The 22179-nt window shown below is 37.8% G+C and overlaps 1 protein-coding gene across 1 annotated transcript in view; it reads right to left on the bottom strand.

Annotated features, from left to right (window-relative positions):
• Positions 1-9270: 9270 nt before the first annotated feature.
• Positions 9271-22179, bottom strand: part of fam20ca (FAM20C golgi associated secretory pathway kinase a) — a 34014-nt gene continuing 21105 nt past the window's right edge. Inside the window, exons 4-10 of the mRNA XM_034893815.1 lie at positions 15903-15995; positions 13754-13869; positions 12514-12694; positions 12276-12385; positions 11817-11898; positions 11476-11535; positions 9271-11084 (exon numbers count right to left, since the gene is read on the bottom strand). Of these exons, the coding sequence (XP_034749706.1) occupies positions 10826-11084; positions 11476-11535; positions 11817-11898; positions 12276-12385; positions 12514-12694; positions 13754-13869; positions 15903-15995 (901 nt within the window). The 3' untranslated portion in view covers positions 9271-10825. The remainder of the gene's footprint in view (positions 11085-11475; positions 11536-11816; positions 11899-12275; positions 12386-12513; positions 12695-13753; positions 13870-15902; positions 15996-22179) is intronic.

Genomic DNA, 22179 nt, shown 5'->3' with positions numbered 1-22179 from the left:
ACACACACACACACACACACACACACACACACAGGGTGGTTCAAGGGCAATTGATTTGGAGTTTAATTTCTCTCCCGGTGCTCTTGATGCAAAGGGATGCGCTTCCGTCTGACCTTGACGACAGACGGGGAGTTTTGTCTCTGTCGCCGGGCTCACTCTGAAGCCACTCGGGACACACACGCAGACGCACATGCACAAACATGCAGCATCTTCACCTGGAAACGTCAAAACCTTCCATGAACTATTATAAATGAACGTTTTCCATCTGCTTTCTAATTATAGCCAACATAAGGCTATTCCTAATTTTAGCTGCAGTCGTGAAATAGTTGCCTTTGAATAATTCATAAGTTCAGACACAGAGCCTGCTCTTTTCTGGCACGGTTATCGCCAGGGTGTTGCTCAGCCTACTGAAAAACAAGGTGGATATACAGTAGGCCCTGGTTTTCAGAGAGGGACTGTGCATTGTTTCAGTAGACATGACAGTGGGTTCAGCTTGTAAAGTTCTCAGTAAAAATGTAAATAATCAGACTCACCTGAAGCTTTAAAGGGAGGCATGCAAATGTTTGTCAGCCTTAAAGCAAATAGTTGATTAGTATTCGACAGTATTTATATCAGTACAAGACGCATGAAGCAGAGCTATGCGCATTCGTGCCCAAACCATTTCGGTGATATGTCCTCTCCGGGATGCATTTGTTTTGATCAATGCAGATCTAAGTGAAGCGTGATTTTGCCTACAGCGCTGACATCAATCGAGATGGACAGAGGTTAAAAACGACTGCCTTGAAGAAGCGTTTGAAAACTCCTCTCATCCCAGCTCTCCATACGCTCTGACATTCACACACAGGCCTGTTTGTGTGTGTGTGTTTTTGGGGGGGGGGGGGGGGGGGGGGGGGCGTGCGTGTTGCATGTTCGCAGGTGTGTTTTCCACTCAGACATCCGACATATTGGTAGGAGAGCAGCCATCCCCGTGCTGTGAGGCCTTCTAAAATGATGAGAGGTGTTCTGATAATTTCTTAACATAATAAGAGTTATTTCCGATATAACGATTAGCTAGCCTAGTCCATGGGAAGTAGGATGCTCATTATTGGACACAAGTGGCTTTATGCTATTTTAGTCCATCTTTTGATGTGAAATGTTTGTATGTTTGTTTTTAGATTCAGGCCTACTGCAGCTATTTTCGTTTCCAAGAAATGTGTAAGCCAAGTTCAGTGATCGGGGAGTGGGGGAGGTGTAAGGGTCAGGGTCTTCGAGGACTCAGCCACACAGACACACACCTTGGATCAGTGTGAGGGAGGGCATGAAGGGGGTTGCTCTCTGTTGTCATAGAGACGGGAGGACAGTGGTCTTGGATACTGTTACTAGGCAGGAGAAGCAGCCTCTGAATCAGGTGAAAGAATGTGGGGTGTTCTGCTGTGGAGGGTAAACAACATTAGGACTGAGTGAGAGTGAAGTGTCAATATATATTCCTGATTGGATTATTTTATTTAATAAAACAATTCACATTGGTTTAAATGTTAAAACTGCTCTTCTTAAAAAGAACTGGGCCACTTAAAACAAAACTTAAAGCTAGACATTCAAATCTGACCTACTGAATAGAAATCCAAACTATGATAGCACTGACTTGTAATGATCACTTTTGTCATATCAATCAATAAGGGCTATTTATTGTTGCACATAGACTGTATATTGTGTAGTGTATTTATTGTTTGTTTGTATGTGTTGAATGTGTAAGCACATTGTGAGCAGCCATGCTCCAAAGGAAACTTCCTCATATGTGTCTTCATACCTTGTCAATAAAGCTGATTCTGATTCTGATTCTGATTCTGATATTAACGATCTATGGTGTTGCACAATCCTGGTGCTAAACCTAGTGGCCATTGCTTTAAAGTGCAGCACTGTTTGTCTATGAAGCCTCAGTGTCTCAGTCTAAGTGAAAGTTTATGATCAAAACACTCTAGACATTGATTGAATCGGCTCAGAGCAATGAACAGCGTCATCACTATGACAAAGATACAAAACTCTCAAACTTGGCCACGAGACTCGAGTGCCACCTGGTGAATTTAGCCCGTAACATCTTCTCATACCCGAGCTCCCCACTCAGAGCTGCGGTACACTCGCGCCCTCTCCTGGGGAATGATTGCCTAGCCTTTGTTCACTGTAAACAAACCAGGAAAAAAGAATTCAGCACTAAAAAAAGAGTTCTTGCAATGAGTTTAAGTTGCAGATCTTTCCATGTGAAAGCCAACAGCTCCCCCAGATAACTTTCTGTAAGAATAATGGTAATCTCTTGTGCTTTAGTGTTATACTTTCCAACGCTGTACTGCTTTAGGAATTGATAGGGGATCATTTCAAATAGTTAAAGCAATTCAAATCCAAAAGTAAACGTCACTGCTTTCACTTCTAACCGTCTTCACGTCCTCCATCACTAGCAGTCGATCTTTTATGACAAAAGTTAATACAACCAATTCAGGAAATTACTAATTACTTCAAAGTAAAAAACAAACGAACAAGAATACATACATGCACAAGTATGAAAATATTCAGTCAAATGTTTCAAGAAAAAGGTTCCATAATCTTTCAAAAGCTTTTCACTTTTTATTGTTTAATAAATTGAGTGATTTAAGTAGATAATTCAATTCTAGGAGGAAACGTGAAAACGTAGGTGTTTGTAAATATAAACAATTGCATATAGAATAATGAAGTTAGTCAGATATTCGAAAGCGTCACCTCATAGTAACACATATCTTTGAGGATCAAAGAGTAGAGAGAGTTAATGGGTTTAAAGGTGCAACATGTAATACTGACAGCTTGTGTTAAAAATAGTTATTGCACTAAAAAAGTGGTCTCCCCCCCCCCTCCTCCCCAGACTCAAAATTCATGGAGGTCTCCAGGCTGAGACCCCAGCATCCACAACAATGTTGCTAGACGCTTGTCTCCCATAGCTAGACATTACTTGACAGCACAGCGGAGTAGCTAACGCTAGATGCTGGCTGTATTGATAGTAATAAAAGCCCATGTTCAATTACGGTAGGAACTTCTAAAAATAACACTACCTTGCCATACTAACAGCTGTGTGCTGGGTTTATGTTTATACAGATATATATGGCAACCCAGCCGTGTCTCAAAAATTCATGGTGTAACATGTCGATAAAAATCCTAGTATAGTATGACAAAAAAAGTCAAAAAAAGACATAGTATATTATGTTGAAAAAAGTCCTATTATTGTATGTCAAAAGTCATAAAAAGTCATGGTTTAGAATGTTTAAAAACAGTCAGAGTATTTAGCATGTCAGAAAAATCACAGTATAGTATGTCAAAAAAGTCAAAATGTAGGATGTCAAAAAAGTCTTAGTATAGTATGCTGAAAAGAATCATAAAAAGTCATGTCGAAAGCCATGTCGAATATAGTTGTAGTATAGTATGTGGAAAAAAGTCACAAAACGTCATAGTATTATGTCTAAAAAAATCACGAAATGTCACACCATAGTATGTTGAAAAAAGTCATAGAATTGATTGTTTAAAATAGTCATAGTATTATGTAGAAAAAAGTCAAACTACAGTATGTTGTAAAAAGTCATAGTATAGTAAGTCGGAGAAATGTCATAGTGTGTCAAATAAAGTCATTAAAAAGTCACAGTGTAATATATCCCAAAAATTCATGGTATAACATGTCAATAAAAATCCTAGTATAGTATGACAAAAAAAGTCATAAAACAAGTCATAGTTTTGTAAGTCAAAAGTCATAAAAAGTCATGGTGTAGAATGTTTAAAAACAGTCATAGTATATAGCATGTCAAAAAAATCACAGTATAGTGTGTCAAAAAAGTCAAAATGTAGGATGTCAAAAAAGTCATAGTATAGTATGTCGAAAAGAGTCATAAAAAAGTAATGTCGAAAGTCATGTCGAATATAGTCCTAGCATAGTATGTGGAAAAAAATCACAAAAAGTCATAGTATTATGTTGAAAAAAGTCACGAAATGTCACAGTGTTGTATGTTAAAAAAGGCAAAAAAGTCATAGTATTATGTTGATAAAAGTGAAAGTATAGTATGTTGTAAAATGTCATAGTATAGTGTGTCGTAAAAATGTCATAGTGTGTCATATAAAGTCATTAAAAAGTCACAGTATAATATAGCCCAAAGATTCATGGTATAACATGTCAATAAAAATCCTAGTATAATATGACAAAAAAAGTCATAAAACAAGTCATAGTTTTGTAAGTCAAAAGTCATAAAAAGTCATGGTGTAGAATGTTTAAAAACAGTCATAGTATATAGCATCTAAAAAAAATCACAGTATAGTGTGTCAAAAAAGTCAAAATGTAGGATGTCAAAAAAGTCATAGTATAGTATTTCGAAAAGAGTCATAAAAAAGTAATGTCGAAAGTCATGTCGAATATAGTCCTAGCATAGTATGTGGAAAAAAATCACAAAAAGTCATACTATTATGTTGAAAAAAGTCACAAAATGTCATAGTGTTGTATGTTAAAAAAGGCAAAAAAGTCATAGTATTATGTCGATAAAAGTCAAAGTATAGTATGTTGTACAATGTCATAGTATAATGTGTCGGAAAAATGTCATAGTGTGTCAAATAAAGTCATTAAAAAGTCACAGTATACTCTATCCCAAAAATTCTTGGTGTAACATGTCAATAAAAATCCTAGTATAGTATGACAAAAAAAGTCATAAAACAAGTCATAGTTTTGTAAGTCAAAAGTCATAAAAAGTCATGGTGTAGAACGTTTAAAAACAGTCATAGTATATAGCATGTCAAAAAAATCACAGTATAGTGTGTCAAAAAAGTCCAAATGTAGGATGTCAAAAAAGTCATAGTATAGTATGTCGAAAAGAGTCATAAAAAAGTAATGTTGAAAGTCATGTCGAATATAGTCCTAGCATAGTATGTGGAAAAAAATCACAAAAAGTCATACTATTATGTTGAAAAAAGTCACGAAATGTCATAGTATTATATGTTAAAAAAGCAAAAAAGTCATAGTATTATGTCGATAAAAGTCAAAGTACAGTATGTTGTAAAATGTCATAGTATAGTGTGTCGGAAAAATGTCATAGTGTGTCAAAAAGTCATTAAAAAGTCACAGTATACTATATCCCAAAAATTCATGGTATAACATGTCAATAAAATCCTAGTATAGTATGACAAAAAAGTCATAAAAAGTCATAGTATATTATGTTGAAAAAAGTCATAGTATTGTAAGTCAAAAGTCATAAAAAATCGTGGTGTAGAATGTGTAAAAAGTCATAGTATACAGCATGTAGAAAAACTCACAGTATGGTATGTCGAAAAAGTCAAAATGTAGGATGTCAAAAAAGTCATAGTATAGTATATCAGAGAAAGTAATAAAAAGTCATAGTATAATATTGAAAAAAAAATCATGGTTAAAGTATGTTGAATAAAGTCATAAAAATTCATAGATTACCTTGTCGAAAAAAGTAATAAAAAGTCATAGTATAGCATGTCAATAAAACTCATAGCAGAGTATGTAAAAAAAGTAATATTATGGTAAGTTGATAAAAATCATAGTATATTATGAGAAAATAGTCATGAAAAAGTCATAGTATAGTATGTCGAAAAAAGTCACAATATAGCAACTTTAAAAGTCTGTACATATAAATGCACATAAAAAAGATTGTTTCCATCCATAAAATGCTTACAAATGAAATAATACAATGCAATACAATGTAATTGTTCCTGTAATTCCTGTAAAATAAATAAAAAATGTGTTTTAATTCATTAACTCATTCATTGATTTGTTTGTACCAATGCTAGTAGCAAGCAGGTTTTGAACCCACCATAGGTGCCTCGAAAAAAACTACCGTGCCACAAACAAATTAACACTTTAAACTTTTCTCTTGTTGTGAAACCTCCAAACAAAAAGACCAATTGTTTGAAGCAGATTTTATTTCTTCATTTGTGTGAAGGTTTTTCAATCTTAAAATCCAATGCTGTTCACCCAGTTTGAACTAACAACCTTCCATCTTCAGGCAACAGCTCAAAAGGTATCACACAGAGCTCTATCTGAAGCTTGGGAACAGAAAAGAACAGTATATTGAATAAAATCATAATATGGAATGTTAAAAAAATTCCTTGTATAATAAAGTCTCTTGGTATATTTGAGTTCTTCATAATGGTTGTGAAACCTGTGAAACAAACAGACCACAATCAGGTCAAAACCAATGAACATTTGGGGCTTCCAACAAGCACTATATCACCCTTACCCATCTCAGCTGACACGCTCATCCTTTTTTTTTGCCTATTTTACTTCTTCATTTTGGACCTTAAAATTCAATGTTGCTCACAGTGTTTGAACCTACATGCTTCAACCTTCATTTACATCACCAGGTATTTATCACACTGAGCTATTTGAGAAGTTTAAAACCAAGGGGTTTGAAGTTGTATTTATTGTTCCACTCTACTGAGGACAGAAAATGAAAAACTCTGGGGTTAGACTTTTTTTGAATTACTATACTATGACTATTTTGTCATGCAGTTCTTTGACTTTCTAACATGCTTCAATGATACTTTTATTAATTTGTAGACTTACTACACAATAACTTTTTAATTCAGTTTGTAGAATTATGTAGAATATGACTTATGAATTATGAATATATATATCATATATATATACATGACTTTTTACATATATATGTATATATTTGTACTTCTTTATTTTTAGACTTAAAATAAACTGCATTGGGTTTGAACACACAACTTGTAATCTTCAGCTACATTGTCACATATTTGTCACACTGAGCTAATTAGGAAGTTCAAAACACAGGAGTCTGAAGTTGTACTCATTGTTCCAACAAAAGTCATAGTGTAGTATTTTGAGATAAGTCACAGTTTAGTATGTTAAAAAAGTCAAAGTGTAAGTCAAATAAAGTCATATTATAGTTATGTTGAAAAAGTAATGGCATGGTATGTTGATAAATGTCATACAAACGTCATAGTAAAATATGTCCCAAAAAGTCATGGTATAGTATGTCAAAAAAAGTCATTTAAAATTCACAGTATAATAGGTCGAAAATGGCATAGTATAGTATGTCAAAAAATCATATTACAGTATGTTGAAAAAAGTCATGAAAAAGTCATGGTATAGCATGATGAAAGAATTGATAAAAAGTCCAAGACCAATTGTCTTCAAACTTCATTTGGGTGAAAGTTTTAAACCTTGAAATTGAATGTTGTTCAAAAAGTTTGAACCCACAACCTTCAATCTTTAGGCAGAGGCTCACCAGGTATATATCACACAGAGCTCTATCTGAAGCTTGGAAGTTAGTGGTTTGATGTTGTATTTATGGTTTTACCTTACTGGGGACAGGACAGTGTGGTATATTGAAAAAATCATAGTTTGGAATTTAAAAAAAACAACGCCCATTTGGGGCTTCTGACACTCTCATCATTGATTGCAGCATATTTTCCTTGTTAAATTTGGTCCTTAAAATACAACACTCTTCACAGGGTGAATTACCCCCAATCTTCAAGCTTCAGACATACCAGGTATTTGTGAGCTATTTGAGAAGTTTAAAACCCAGGGGTTTGAAGTTGTATTTATCGTTCCATTTTACTGAGGACAGAAAATTAAAAACCCTGGGATTGGACTTTTTATGAATTACTAGGACATTATGTTGAAAAAGTCATAAAATGTCATAGTATAGTATGTTGAAAAAAGTCACAGTATAATACTGTATGTTGAAAAAAGTCGTATTATACTATATCAAAAAAGTCATGGGATAGTACAGTATGTCAAAAGAAATCTTGTGTAATGTGTCGAAAAAAGTCATTTAAAAGTCCTTGTATGTTATGTCTAAAAAGTCATAATATAGTATGTTGAAAAACGTTTTAGTATAGTATGACGAAGAAAGTCATAAAAAGTCCTAGCATAGCATGTCATTTTTTTTTACAAAAAGTCATTGTATGGTATGTCAAAAAAAGTCATAAAAAGTAATATTATATTATGTCAAAAAAAGTCCTAGTGTAGTATGTTGAAAAACGTTTCAGTATAGTATGTCAAAAGAAGTCCTAGTGTAGTATGGTGAAAAAAGTTATAAAAAGTCCTGGTATAGCACGTCGGAAAAAATCATAGAACAGTGTGTCGAAAAAGTGATGAAAAAAATAGTATAGCATGTCAAAGAAATTATGAATGGTAGAAAAAACTGTCCTTAAAGAGCTAAACATTTGGAACAGCGCTGTCCGTGGTGCTGTCCATGGCACTAACAGCACGGCTGTATTTCATCAGTACCATGGACAGCGCCTGGGTGCTCCTTCACTAAAACGGTCTTCACAAATGGTAAAAGACACATTTCACTTTATCATAGGCTTCATTTGTTTGACAAGAAAGTAATTACAAGTGCAAAATGAAATGAATGAAACGAAATACTAAACTATACATATTGATTATACACACCTGTACAGAGTCAGGAAGAGGACAGCAAATTTTGCTGCTGATCAGTTCCATCCAGCAAGTGACATTTTTAGCCTGCTTCCCTCAGGAGGAAAGTACAGTGTGATGAGGACAGGGACGTCACGCAACCTTCTGTGTTACCAAGTGCCATGTCAAATTCCTGTGTGTCTGTTCATGCATTTGGCGAATAAAAGTGATTCTGATTCTGATTCGTATGTGCGTCTATATCTGGAGCTGTCACAGCATGTGCATAATAGACTGTAAATGCAGTAAAGAAAGGTTTGCTGGAGATTGAGCTTGAGTCACAGTCCTTTACTTTACTTTGTGTCAAAGCAATAAAAAGTTATCCACAGTCTGTTCCACATTGACTTTTGTTGTGCCAACTATGTGAAGACTTTTGACACAAAGTTACTAATTAAGCTAAAGTGTTTGAAGTGAAAGAGAAATTAGGGGAAATAGAGATACTGTTTATCTTTACAGTATATATATATATACATATATATATATATATATAGAGAGAGAGAGAGAGAGAGAGAGAGAGAGAGAGAGAGAGAGTAGAGTTTTAATTTTGAGCCTAACTGGTTGGAGTATGAGAGATGTGAAATATTAGTATTGCTACAGTGTGTGATTGAGGCTGTCTATATGTGGTTCAGTTAGTTAAAGGGTCAGGATGAAGAGTTTTCCCATGTCATATTGTAAGGCTGCACCTTGCCTTGATGGGTTAGACAGATGTGAAATACTCTTTAGTCAATCCAAACTTGTTGATCCTCACCAGTTACTTGTCACAGGACACAATCGCTTCTGCCCATACATAAAACTATGTCCACAGCCACCTACACAAAGAAACATTTGTCCTTACTTTTGTTTTTATTGCACACTTTAATCGTTTAGTAAACAGATCTTCACAGTAACAATGCAATAGCAGAAAACAAAAGCAAATCACTGTGCAGTGCAGCTTGTTAGGTCTTCAAATTATTTATAGGTATTTACACTGAAAATATGAAAATCAAAGAACAGTGCCTCTTCTCCCTGTACTGGGATGAGGCATTTTAACCCCTATATCACCCCCAAAGCACTTCTCAGACTTGAGTCCAGCCACTCAGGCTTTACACTTTTTGTAGCTCTATGAATCCTGTCCATAATGCCAACCCAAAAACATTCAAGTACTGTATTCTGTCATTGCACAGGTACCAGTTCAGCCAGTACTCAGCACAGTTAGGAGGAAAAACAAAACTGCACAGCACAACTTCAACAACGTAATGTCAAAAATCCAATGCCTTTGTTGTTTTCCTATCATGTGAACCTAAACATATTATTCAAAGGAATGTCGATTTAAATAGCATCAAAATGCTAAGGTAAATATTTCCCAATGTATAAAGCAACAGAACCTATAATTTATTTAAACACCCTTATTCTTTGTCACACACCAATAAATAGTCATTTCATTTGTACATGGAATCTAATAATAAATGACACAACATACAAACTAACATTTTGCATTGCATTGATTGTAAAATGATATAAGAGCAGACAACTGATATTTCAGGTGTGCATTTAAGAATGGTAGTGAATTTGAATAAAATGACGAGCACACTGGTGTCTTTGCATTATTTTTGGTTTGGAAAATACTATTTTAGCATTGTGCTGTTGTACCGCATGTTGTGCAAGCTAGAGTTGCAGGGGAGATGGGTAAGTAAAAAAAAAAAAGATACAAAATCTGAATAAGGCAAGGTGAATTACAGTGTCAAATATACTTGCACTCAGATTTCTACTGTTCAGAAGAATGAAATAACATTTTCAATCGCTCTGTTCTGAGTGTGTGCCGTGACAAAAAAGCTTATAAAGATAGATAAAGAGAACACGCTGTTTGGAAATTCTTATTTTCTTGGTTTGTGCAAGGCCTAACATGTTTTACAAACATGTAAAACATGTTTGTATCTTAAACACACTTTCTCAACCTTTTCATACATTGTGATAACTGATAAAGCTTGTTGTCTGACCTTATGCTGCCCCAGTCAGTGTACATTCTCATTTGGTTATGCACTAATATAATAAAACACATAAAACAAACTGATACCCTCCATATTCAAAACAAGCAGAACAATATCAGAACACAGTAGTGGTTCCGCTCTGTCTTAAACAACAAATACATTTGTATCTAATAAACACAAAGCCTCTGTGTGAGAACAGTCTTTTGTAGCATCTGTGGACACTTCCTTTTATACAAACACATTTAGAGCAGTTTCCAGAGAGGCAATGATGGTAAGTCTTGGAATTCATTGAATTCAGCTTGATTTTAGAAGTGGGACTTTTTGGTGCAATCCCATTGGTCGAACAGCCATAGACCTGGTCCATTGTTCATGTGTCACTGGTGGTTTCTGTCACACTTGAGTCTCGCCCTCACTACCTATGGCCGGGGCTCCTGTGGGTGGATGTGTCCCCGACTATATCTTCCTCCACAACATTAACATAACCTTCTTTCTCTATGCAGCTTGCCAGAACCTGCAGCACCAGCCGGAGCCTGCGGTCCAGGGCCTGGAGGTGACGCTGGATTAAGACTGGGGACAGTCGGTCACGGAGCAGGGACTCCTCCATCAGGGAGCTCAGCTGGTACTCCTCTTTGGCGAGCAGCTGGAGACGCAGGTAAGAAGATTTCCTCACTCTGGAAAGGATAATTGAACAGGTTATTTTAAATCCCCCCTTGACTCTTTTCCTGGTTCTCCTTCTCTATAAACAAATAACATCTTTATTTTCTACGCCACTATTGTGTGGTACACACACAAACACACATACACGCACACACAAACACATACTGTATATACACATAAACACACAGACACATACAAGCACACACAAACACATACTGTATATACACATAAACACACAGACACATACACGCACACACAAACACATACTGTATATACACATAAACACACAGACACATACAAGCACACACTTATACAAACACAGGGAATTTTATGACTCAAGTTGAGAAGCCTGAGGGTAGTGGGAGACAAAATCTCACAAAATTCATAGACAACCAAAGGTCTGACCTGCAGCACTGGCTGAGAGGCACCAGGATGGACAGCTCATCATGGGAGTGTTTTCCAAACCTTTTGTGAGAGGAGATAAAGATCAGAAGATGGAGGCAGGAATTATCACAAACACTTTGTTAGACTTTGTTTTTCAGCCTATTGCTTCATTAATTCTGAGTTTCCTGTGCTTCGAGAGACATGTTTAAAGTGAGCAGATACAATAGCTTTCATTTAATAAATTTAATAATGCCACAGAATCTGCATGATGTGACATGTTTTTTTTAACGTTTTCGTTACGGTGGGTCAAACTTTTAGTGCTTGTTGAGACAGACAATTTAAAAGCAGCTAAGTGTCTTTACCCTCTTCCGTTGTCCAGGTGAATAATGAAAGTGTCATTTCCAAACTTCTCAAAAGTTTCATAATGATGTCGATCCATGTTACCTGGAGAGCAAAGTGGTATAAAAAAATATTAGGACACTGTTGTTAAAGCAACACTAGAGAACTTTTTATAACTTAAAATAATGTTTACAATATTGTTTCAGTGGTTCATGAACTTGTAACAAGGTGAACAGCACTTCTGCATTCGCTTTGCAGATCTCTATTGGCTATAACCGCACTATGCAAGTTTGCCAGATTGGGTAGTGGATCTATACTTTGAATGAGACATATTGGGACAATTCTGCTTCCAACTTGTAGGGGGACCAAAGCGGGAAAAGTTCTCTAGTGTTGCTTTAATTAAAAAGTAAATATGCCATTTATTCATCTGTAAATATAATGTATTTATATGTAAGGTCATACCCAGTTTCCTCTACTCTTACCCATTAAGAAGTCAAATATGGTCATATCCATGATGTCCAGCAGTCGAGTGCCTCGGTCATATGGAGGAGTCTGCTTAACCTCGTCACAGTAATCTGGGTCCACCTCCCACCTGAGAACACAGAAAAAAAGACTTGTATAAAAAATAATGATATGTATATTTAGTCACAGTAATCAGCAAAGTTCAAATCTAGACAGAAGGTTGAGGCATGCTGATTGATGAATATGTCGTTTCCTCACTCTGCTTTCTTGCGTTTGTGGTAGGAGCGTCTCCAAGGGTTTCTCCATGTCTTCCGTTTGGCCAGGTTCAGGTCCGGCAGGAAGGCTGCAAGCGAGCCTTCGATCTGGTCCGGTTTACCGCATAGCGCATGCTCAGTGGAGCAGTAATATGAGCACTCACCATAGAAGCAGACGTTATTGGCTGAGGAGAGAAATTAAAAGACACTGATTCAGAAATGGGGTTGAAGAGGAAGCACACAGTGAAAATGCAGGGTGGTGGAGGTTTAAACACAGGCTGCAGGCTTAAACACAGGTCACAGACGCAGGGAAGAGAGTGCTGAGCTAGCAAAGATGATACACTTCGATCAAAGAGAACCTGAACAACCTTTAACATGTATTCTTACTGAGATTATGTGACTGTAGATCATACTGGCTGCTCACAATACATACAGCATTTAATTTAAACTTTATATTGTGTTTCTATAAATTGTTTATATGACCAAATACACGAAAAACCCTTAAACATTTTTATTTATGCATGTATCTTCTCACCTTTCTTCCCTCTTTACGTCAGGCATATCTCTACATTAGCAATATTGACAAAACAGCTACATTTTTTGCTTCAATGTTCACCAATGAGCAGTTTAAATCCTCTTCAAGGCACACTGACAACTACTCATATGTGACAAATGATCTGCTTTGCATTATATGCATTCAATTGAAACAGTTTGACTTTTCCTTTGCTCTGAATGAGACTATAGTTTCTTCCCATCACTGTCATACATAATATAATCTAGCAACATAAATAACACTTAAGAATTTACAGCATCTGCATTGGGATATATATCTACACACACTGTATATAAATCCAACTTTGTAAGTCTCATCTTTGTAGAACTATGGCGAATAAGATGACTTACAGTAGACTGGGTAAACCCTGCCCACTCAGCCGGGCGATTTGATTGTGCCCTGCATGCTCAATCTCAAATCTTTTGAGTTTGGCTTGGTTGCGTGATAGCCAGACTAGATTTAGAGTGCCACCCTGTGGTGACTTTTGGCTATTTGTGTTCTTTGTACTCACTTGAATAGCAGACCCAGGCATAAAAACTCAGACTACCATCAACTACAGGAACACAAACCTGTTTACTTATTTCTGTAGTGTCTTAGATGCAAAGCCAGTGTTTCTGTCCAAATAGTATGAGTGATGCAGCCAAATAGCTGCATCATTGTGCCAAGCAGCGGAGGCTGGCAGAGTTTCTACCTGGTGAGATAAAGAAGGTCCTCCACAGCTTCTTATCACGTGTCACATCCCTGATCTCCCTCGTCATGTTGACAAGTCGCCCTGCCACCGGGGGCACTCTCCGGAAGTCAAGGATCCTAAAGAAGGAGAGAGACAAATTGGAAAGTCAGGTCTAAATTTAAACTGTATTACAAAATATTTTAACTTTACTTTGCCCTGAGCAGATACAACTTAAACATCTTCAGCCTCCAACTCATTCTCCCATGGTGCGAGACTCATGGTGGTGGTGCAGAGTTTTAGAGTGTCTGCAGCCAAACAGCAGAGCTATTATCATTGAGTACCTGCCCTGTGTTTTTTAAATGCTCTGACTTCATTTCTGAACCTTACTTGCTTTTATTATGTGCCTATTAATGCACATGCATGCCTACACAACAACAGGATACACTTGTGCTCCACATATGTCCATTATTCTCTAAACAAAGACAGCCCAAAGAATAAGTGAGACATCGGGATACTTTTTCTTCACAGTAGAATAATGTTTAGCAGTTTTAAATCAAACATGGCAGTAGAAGACTTGATTGTAACATAACAGCAAACAAGATTATTAATTATTCATCTTTACAGTGCTTTCTGTCTGCGTTTGTGAATGGCATCTAAAGCAGCATTGATTGATATCCAACATCTGCTTCAAAAAAAACAAGCATGGCAAAGGTGTATGTGTGTGTGGGTGTTTACCTGCCATCCACCTGTCCCACCAAGACACACTCAAACAGACAAATACAATCAGACCCTTCATCTATATAGCATTTAGATGCTTGTGTTAATTCTGCACTTTATGGCCTCAAACTCTTGGGCTCCTTTTCTGTCTCCATCTGTCTGTGTCTCTCATTCTTTTCTTACATTCTTATGTCAGAAAACTATACCTATTTATCCCATTTAGCTTGCCTTAATGTATATTTGCTGTACAAATGACCCTGACCGAGCTAAGCCTCCTGGGAGCAGGTAAACACACAGACAGACCGGCTAAGTGGAACAGGGTTGGCGAAACTTTAGCCTACAGAGGACAGCATTCAGAGCTGCAAACTGCACCGTCATGTCGTTCCCTGGTGACAAAGGAGCACCTGTGTGTGTGTGTGTGTGTGTGTGTGTGTGTGTGTGTGTGTGTATTTGCCCGTAAGGGCATACTCAAGCGTCTTTTTGTGTGCACTCTGCCTATTACACAGCCCTGAGTCAAAACAGATGCCGATTTAGTAGAATATATATATATATATATATACATAGTAGAAAAGACAAATAGATAGAGAAGTTATTACTGGAACGCAGTGACACTGCCTTTTTCCTTAAATCTTCAGGATATTTAATTTTATGTTATCAGAACTGTCTAGAATTAGAAATCAAATTAAACAAAGTTTTAGTCTTCAACTCTACATTGCTGGTTCAATATGAAACCATAAACTAGCAATAGCTCAGACTGGTATCCAGAGGCTGCATTAGTCAGGCAAGTGGTCTATAATTCATAGACAACCGTGCATAGTGCACGCAATCCAAAAACTAACTGACTAACTAAGCAACTAAACTGCTCTTTAGAGGTAACAAAGTCACCCCTGCTCCTGCTCTAAAACCATGTCCCGGTGGTAATGGCATGCCTGGGATTTCCTGTTTGGCTCTATCTTCCTGCCCACGCAAACACATGTCGCTGACCTCATCTAACAGAGAGCAAGAGTGTGTGTTTGTGCGCATGTGTGAAGTAATTACCACACCCTCAGCAGACCTCAAGATGACCTGCGCACCATTAACCGTCCTCCCCCAGAATCCCAAACATATCACGTTTGACTGTTATCAGTTAGGGAGTTTTTTTTTTACCTTGTCAGCTGAAGTCTATAACGTAAAATTTCAATTAAAGGAGACGATCCCAGCACTTGGCGTATTATATAATCCTTCATGTACCAAATCCCATTCAAATTTTCACAGTTTAAGTCCATCATGGCACATCTCCGGTTTATAAATGGGTTAAAGTGTTGTCTGTATGAATAGACACGTACGACCTGTCATTCTCTCTGGAACAGGCTGTGAAGGATGATTTAAAACACACTCGGACAGAAAACAGATAAGTCTCAAAGAAATCTCAACACAGCAGGGTTTTTTAGGGGAAAAAGATGATAAATCTCACCTGTCCAAGTGAAAAGCGGCAATCTCAGCATTGTGCCTCTCAAAGTCAGAAAAGTAGAAGAAGTCTGGAGGGGTTTCCTGCTCCCGGGTCTGCCTGATAGATAGTGGTAAAGAACACATTAAACATGACACCAGCCGTATCATTTTTCCTTTTTAATGTGATTTTCTTTTTTGCTACATAAATAAACAGTAACACATGGATACATGATAAAAATAAAGAATAGCCCATACATTTCTATATTTATATCCACCCTAAATGAAATAGATTTGTTAAGAAAGGCACATTACAATCAAACAATATTATAACAAAAACATTAGTATGGTCTCTTAATGACTGTGTGTTTCAGTGCTAAGCTATTTCTGCTCCTCAGCTTTCATTTGATTTCCGTCTCCTGCTGCGGCGTAAAACTCATCTCAGCGTCTGCATCGCTTTGTAGGACGGAAGCTGACGCACAAGCCTACGTGGATAAGGCTGCTGAACGGAAGCTGGATAAGATTCTTGCTCATATCCTTTAGTTCCTCCAAGCTAACACACAGACACACACACACACACACACAGACACACACACACACACACACACACACACACACACACAGCCAGCCAGCCAGCCAGCCAGCCAGACAGCCAGCCAGCCAGACAGCCACCCAGGAGACGTGATTCCCTGCCAACCAAGCCATAGATCTGAGTCAGGAACTGCTAGAAGCCTTTGTGTCAATCTCTCTGTCTGCTTGCAAGTCTGGCAGCAGGATATTATCTCTCCACATTCCCACACTTGCTTTCTCTTTCTTGCACACCTGACATTAACCTGCTGTGCTTTCACACAGTCAGCAAAACCTCTCTCACACACACATGTATTCATACATGCTGCCACTTAATGTACCCCTCCTGCTCCAACCTGCTTGATCTTACCTTCCCTTCTCCACTCCATTAGTGGATTGGAAACGCTGTTATTTTTCCTTCTCGTTCTCTTCCAATTGTCACTGACAACAGAAACTAACTTAACATGTCAAGGATGCAGCCATTTACCCATATTCAATTTCTGCGAGGCTTTCTTTCTCACCCAGAGAGCAAGGAGGGGACTAATGGTGTTTTTATTTTCAGGGTGCAGGGCAGGGGATAGACGCTACTGTGTAAATAAAGAGGGGTGGGCTAAAAGGTAGCGACGGCCCTTGGTTTTAAAAGGTGACCTAACAAGCCTGTGGCACACTTGTTATTGTTCAAATATGCCTTTATCAAGGCACCTTATCGTGGGTAGGTAATCAGTGTTGCTTAAAAGGCTAAGCGGTACAAAGAGATTCAAAGTTTGAACACTAAGATGTGAAAGGGAAGCTTTATCTTCACAAAAACAGATTGTACTTCAATAAGTTACTCTACATGGAAAGTCAGTCAGCCAGAAAAAAAAGAGAGACCAAAGTTGTTTCTCTATTGAGAATCCTCAGACTTCAGTCAGTTGCTGTAATGAATGATAATAAGCTATTCCACTATATAGTTTTTTTTTTTCCTTTTCACCAATTTCCCTTGGAGAATGTGTAACGTGAACCTGACTGACGGGCATTATAGGGTTTGGTTGCCATGGTCACCAAGATGTAAAATGCAATTTCCTGTCAGAGAGGAAGCTTAGAGATTTTTACTGTAAAGCAATAGCAGGTTTGTGATGTGATGCAAGAACACACTCAACTACGCACACACTCACTATGAAACATATCTTATAATTTCCCCTTACAGTTATGTACAAACACACACGCACGCACACCCGCACACCCTATACAAGCAAGTGTCCTTGATAATAAAAGGCTCTTTATCTGAAGTAGAGTGTGATAAGGTTACAGCAAACATACTGTATGTAGTTCAGCAGAATTGTCAGGGGTGTGTGTGTGTGTGCGTGTATGAGTGGTTGTGTGTGTGGTGATGAAGCTGAACTGCTTGCTTATGTGGATGCAGTTTGTGCTGACTCTGCCGTTTTAATGCTCTTTCATGAGCTTAGACGTGCACAGTGTAGGGTTCTATTAGAGGGATGGGAGAGGAATAGGGTGTGGGAACACAACAACAGCTGTGGCCTGGCCTGTGCATGCACACTCCTTTTTTCATTTTGTGTGTGTCTGCGTCTATCTCTCTCTCACTCTGTTTCTGGCACGCAAGCACACACTCAATCTCAAAGCCAAATCAATGATTCATGTCTGTGACAGAGAGAGGGCAGCAGAGTTAAACCCTGTAAAAGAAAATCTACGCAACAACTGCTACTAAGTCACCTTTGGAATGAAATGTTCATGCTGACAGAAGGTGTGACACTTAGCACAAAGTGTGTTAACAAAATCATACAGTAAATGCTCCCTCTGACCTAGTGCTGTGATGGCATCTTGCTGTTGATGCAACATAGACAATGAGAGAGACACACAGACAGACAGAGAGGGTGCATGGGAGATCTACCATCTATGGATAATCCACAGCAGATTTTAGCCCCCCACTGACATGTGTATTTGTCTGGCCTTCTGTGCTGTGTTTCTCTCTATCCTGTGTGTGTGTGTGTGTGTGTGTTGTTTGTGTGTGTGTGTATGTGTGTGTGTGTGTGTGTGTGTGTGTGTGTGTGTCTTCCCTAAAAATGTTTCCCATCATTAATCTTTACAAAACACATTTCATCAAAGTATACAGTACATCATTTTCCCTAACTTTTGACACAAGAAAAGGAGCACTGTGATATAGTCCACTTAGTGTTTTTTTTGCGTGCAAGGGTTTTGGGGAAAAGCAAGTGATTAGTCTGACACAGTATATTCAGGACACTCTTGGGTAAATGGCGCCTTGTAGAGTATTCACAACACTTCTCAAGGTGACAGACAGGTGGAAGGATGGTGGACAGGATGAAAGAATGTGAGATCAAACATGGTGATTTGTGTCAGAGGGTGCTTGTCTGTGCAGAAGTATTTGTGTGTGTGTGTGTGTGTGTGTTTGTACATGCTTGTGCTTACATCTGTAAACAGCAACATACTGTGAGAGTATATACATTTTGTGGGTATTCCTGACTCTGTGCCTGCTGATTCTCTTTATTGTCCTGCATGCTTCCTCCAACATCTATACAGGAGAAGGATCTAAGAATCAGCCTAGGGTCCCAAGGTAGCTGTCAAGATTGAATTTCAAATCAATGTTACATAAGTTGTGTTCTAGCCTCAGCTATTTTCAACACACAGGGTGAAGCGCCGCCAGGAGTGGAAAGCAAGTTATCTGCATGTGTGGGAAGCACTAAGGGCGATATTATCATACAAATGCTGTGAACAAGACTTTAGCTAAACAAGACGGATGATGGTCTAAGTCAGTGCTTCAATTTCAAAGTCATTAGATTCTCATGAGCTAGGAGAGAGTGTGGAATTGAAGAAGATGAAGACTGAAGAAGATTATCAGCGTTCTGTTGCTTGTGAGTATTCAGTATGCGTAAGTGTAAAGAGGTGAGAATATCTATTGTTTGATCTTTCATCAGAGTCTGGGAGTCATACAGTTTCATTAATGATGTGTATTAAAGATATGTTTATTTCAAATTAAAGCATATGCTTTTGACATTTAGGACCATTATGAAGAAAATGCACCATCCACTACATGTTGATAGGGATTGGTCCTTCATAGATGGCCAATGAGAATTTTCAATTCTGATTGACTGGAAAGTGTGGATTAGCTTTTAGTAATTGCACAGTATATCTGGACACCCTAAACGCACAGGTTTGTTTGCAGTTGAGACGTCTCCTGCATTGGTTTAGATTTTAGATTTATTAGTTGTAAAATGAATACTTTAAGCTCAATCATGTGCATTTGTAAGACAGATATTTACTACATTTTAAACATGGCTGTGCACACTTTGGCGATCAATCATGTTAAATGTGCCATTTACATCTCCAGGTTAATGTAGCTTAAGGCTTTATATAAAGAAACATCTCACGTATTTCTTCTTTTCCAATCATCTCCAGTTCCTTCACTCATTCTGTCTAAGCTTCTGTCCATAATAAAATCTGCAAGCAAAAACAGAGACCTTGTAGTAATCTAAATGTACAGCTTTGAGGAAAGCTGCATAGCTGCGAGGTAGGTCACTATCCACCAGAGCTCTCTGGCAACCCTTGAGATAGATGACAGGAACCATCTGAATGAGTGTAAATTGTGTTTGTGAGTATGTGCACGTTTGTGACGTCATGTTGAGTCATGTTTGAAAGTCAAAGAGAGAGAATGTGCCTATCCAACTGTCTCATCCGGCCAGATGGCTGGGAGTCCCTGTCTTTAGATGTCAGGGATCAGACCCCAGCTTATGGATCTGCAAAGCCCTGTTGCTCACCAACTACCCGCTGTGTGACTATACTGGATAAACTGCTGGAAATAAATCACACAAAATACTATATGACTAGTGACAAGTTGGGGATCAGGGACCCAAACAGAAGCTCAACTTCAAAATGAAAATATAAAAATGAAAAGCTCTGATCAAAACAATGTGTTTTTCAGAAATATTGTTTAATTAAAAAAAAAACTTGTGACTAACAAACATAATATGTCCCCTGTCGGTTTAAATTTACAAATCACATTTGCGTAAGTTGCATACTGGACCTGGATTGGCTCTAAACTAGTTGTGATGTCGCAAAATCCCGCTCGTCTGGCCACAGATTAAAAATTAACAAAGAGAAACTTTTCAATTTTCCGCAGCTGGATGTGAAAACATCACTCTAGTGTCAAACTCTGCACACACATCATTAAGCACAGTGAAGCTCAAACATCCACGTGAACAAACAATCAGCAAAAAATAAATAAAAGACTGGCGGCTTTTAATATAAGGGGCAGGTTTTGGCAAGTCATGCCATCCTCTACACACCCTGATTGGTCCAAAGCTTCTCAGATCAGGCTAAATTGTAGGGTGAATGTTAAATCTCAACTTCCATATCATGTAAACTGAGCTTTATGTAGTTTGGGTTCGCAAAGCTATTTAAGAGTGTCCGGGATGTGAAGAGTCTGTGTGAAGTCCATTTGGCTGAAGATGTTCAGTAATGTGGTCAGGATATATAGAACATCCCAAATGCCTGGTCAAATAACTCCCCAGGTTGCAGATATCTAGGCTGAATCTCACTTCCTTTGTTTAAACTATTTCTGAAATAGCTGCAATTTTTTTATTTATTTTTTCTCTGCTTGCCTTAATTGATTGGTGTGACATATTCACTTGTTTCCCCTGGGCATATGGCTCCACAGAACATGGTGTTTAAAGGCTTGAAATCCCTGATGTAACGCAGCAGAATTATATCTGGGCTTTTGGGATCCCTTCCCTACAATCATCTTAACGGGCTCCCCTGAGTCGTGAGCATACTTTGAATATGTATGAATAAAACTGGGATTCTTATTAGTATAACTGCGTATTTTTCATTTTCACAAAGCTGCATTTAAGTGAATGCATAAATGCTTTTCCCTTTCAAAATAAGTGTCGTGCTTGTTACTCAATAAGCATATTCACTGGTGTCTTTCATTAAGAGCTTCAACCAAATGGCAGCTTTCCGATTTCAATATACTAAACGTTTAAGGACCAATCCGCTTTTCAATTGCATTTCATTCACTCAGAATAATCAGAAAATAGACTTCACTGCAGTTATTGTGACATTACACAAAAGCTTACTGTAACATCGGAAGGATTATTTTTTTTGCAGCAACATCTTTCAGAGAAAAAAATTATTATTTCAGTCAGCGTTATTATGAAAATGTATATATTTTTCTTTAAAAAAAAATTAATTCACACGTTTAACATTATAGGTACTTAGGCCAATGTACTTCCTAGTCACTTGGTCAACATGGAAATGACAACCATGGAGGGTTTATACTTGTTTCATTTCGAGTTTGGCCTCAAATATAAAGACAATAAATCAGTTTGACATGATTGGCCTCTGAAGAGGAAAAAGGGGACATTTGCGTTGTGTAATGTAACATTACTCCAGCCTGGTGGACATTCATCAGACCAGCTTCGAGGGTACTGATGGATGTAAGCTAAATGCAAAGAGCACGGACACATTAAGGGAGGGTCATTAAGGCAAGCAATGTGTCTCAGCAGACACAGTAACTTCTCTAATAGGGCTGAAATTAATTTGGCGCCTGGCCTCCAACAATATAATGAAGCCATACAGCATTTGTATGAGTGGTTGTACTAATGTCTTGTCCAGTAAAGTCAAGTAGTAAGAGAGGATGGGAGAGACAACAAGAAGGCATAAAATAATCACGAATTCCTTTAAAAACAAATTCCTTCACCAAGCTAAGAACTGAATGTACCTGACTT

Source organism: Etheostoma cragini, chromosome 15, assembly GCF_013103735.1.
Source record: "Etheostoma cragini isolate CJK2018 chromosome 15, CSU_Ecrag_1.0, whole genome shotgun sequence".
Lineage (NCBI taxonomy): Eukaryota > Metazoa > Chordata > Actinopteri > Perciformes > Percidae > Etheostoma > Etheostoma cragini.
This window is presented reverse-complemented; position numbering and strand designations above follow the sequence as displayed.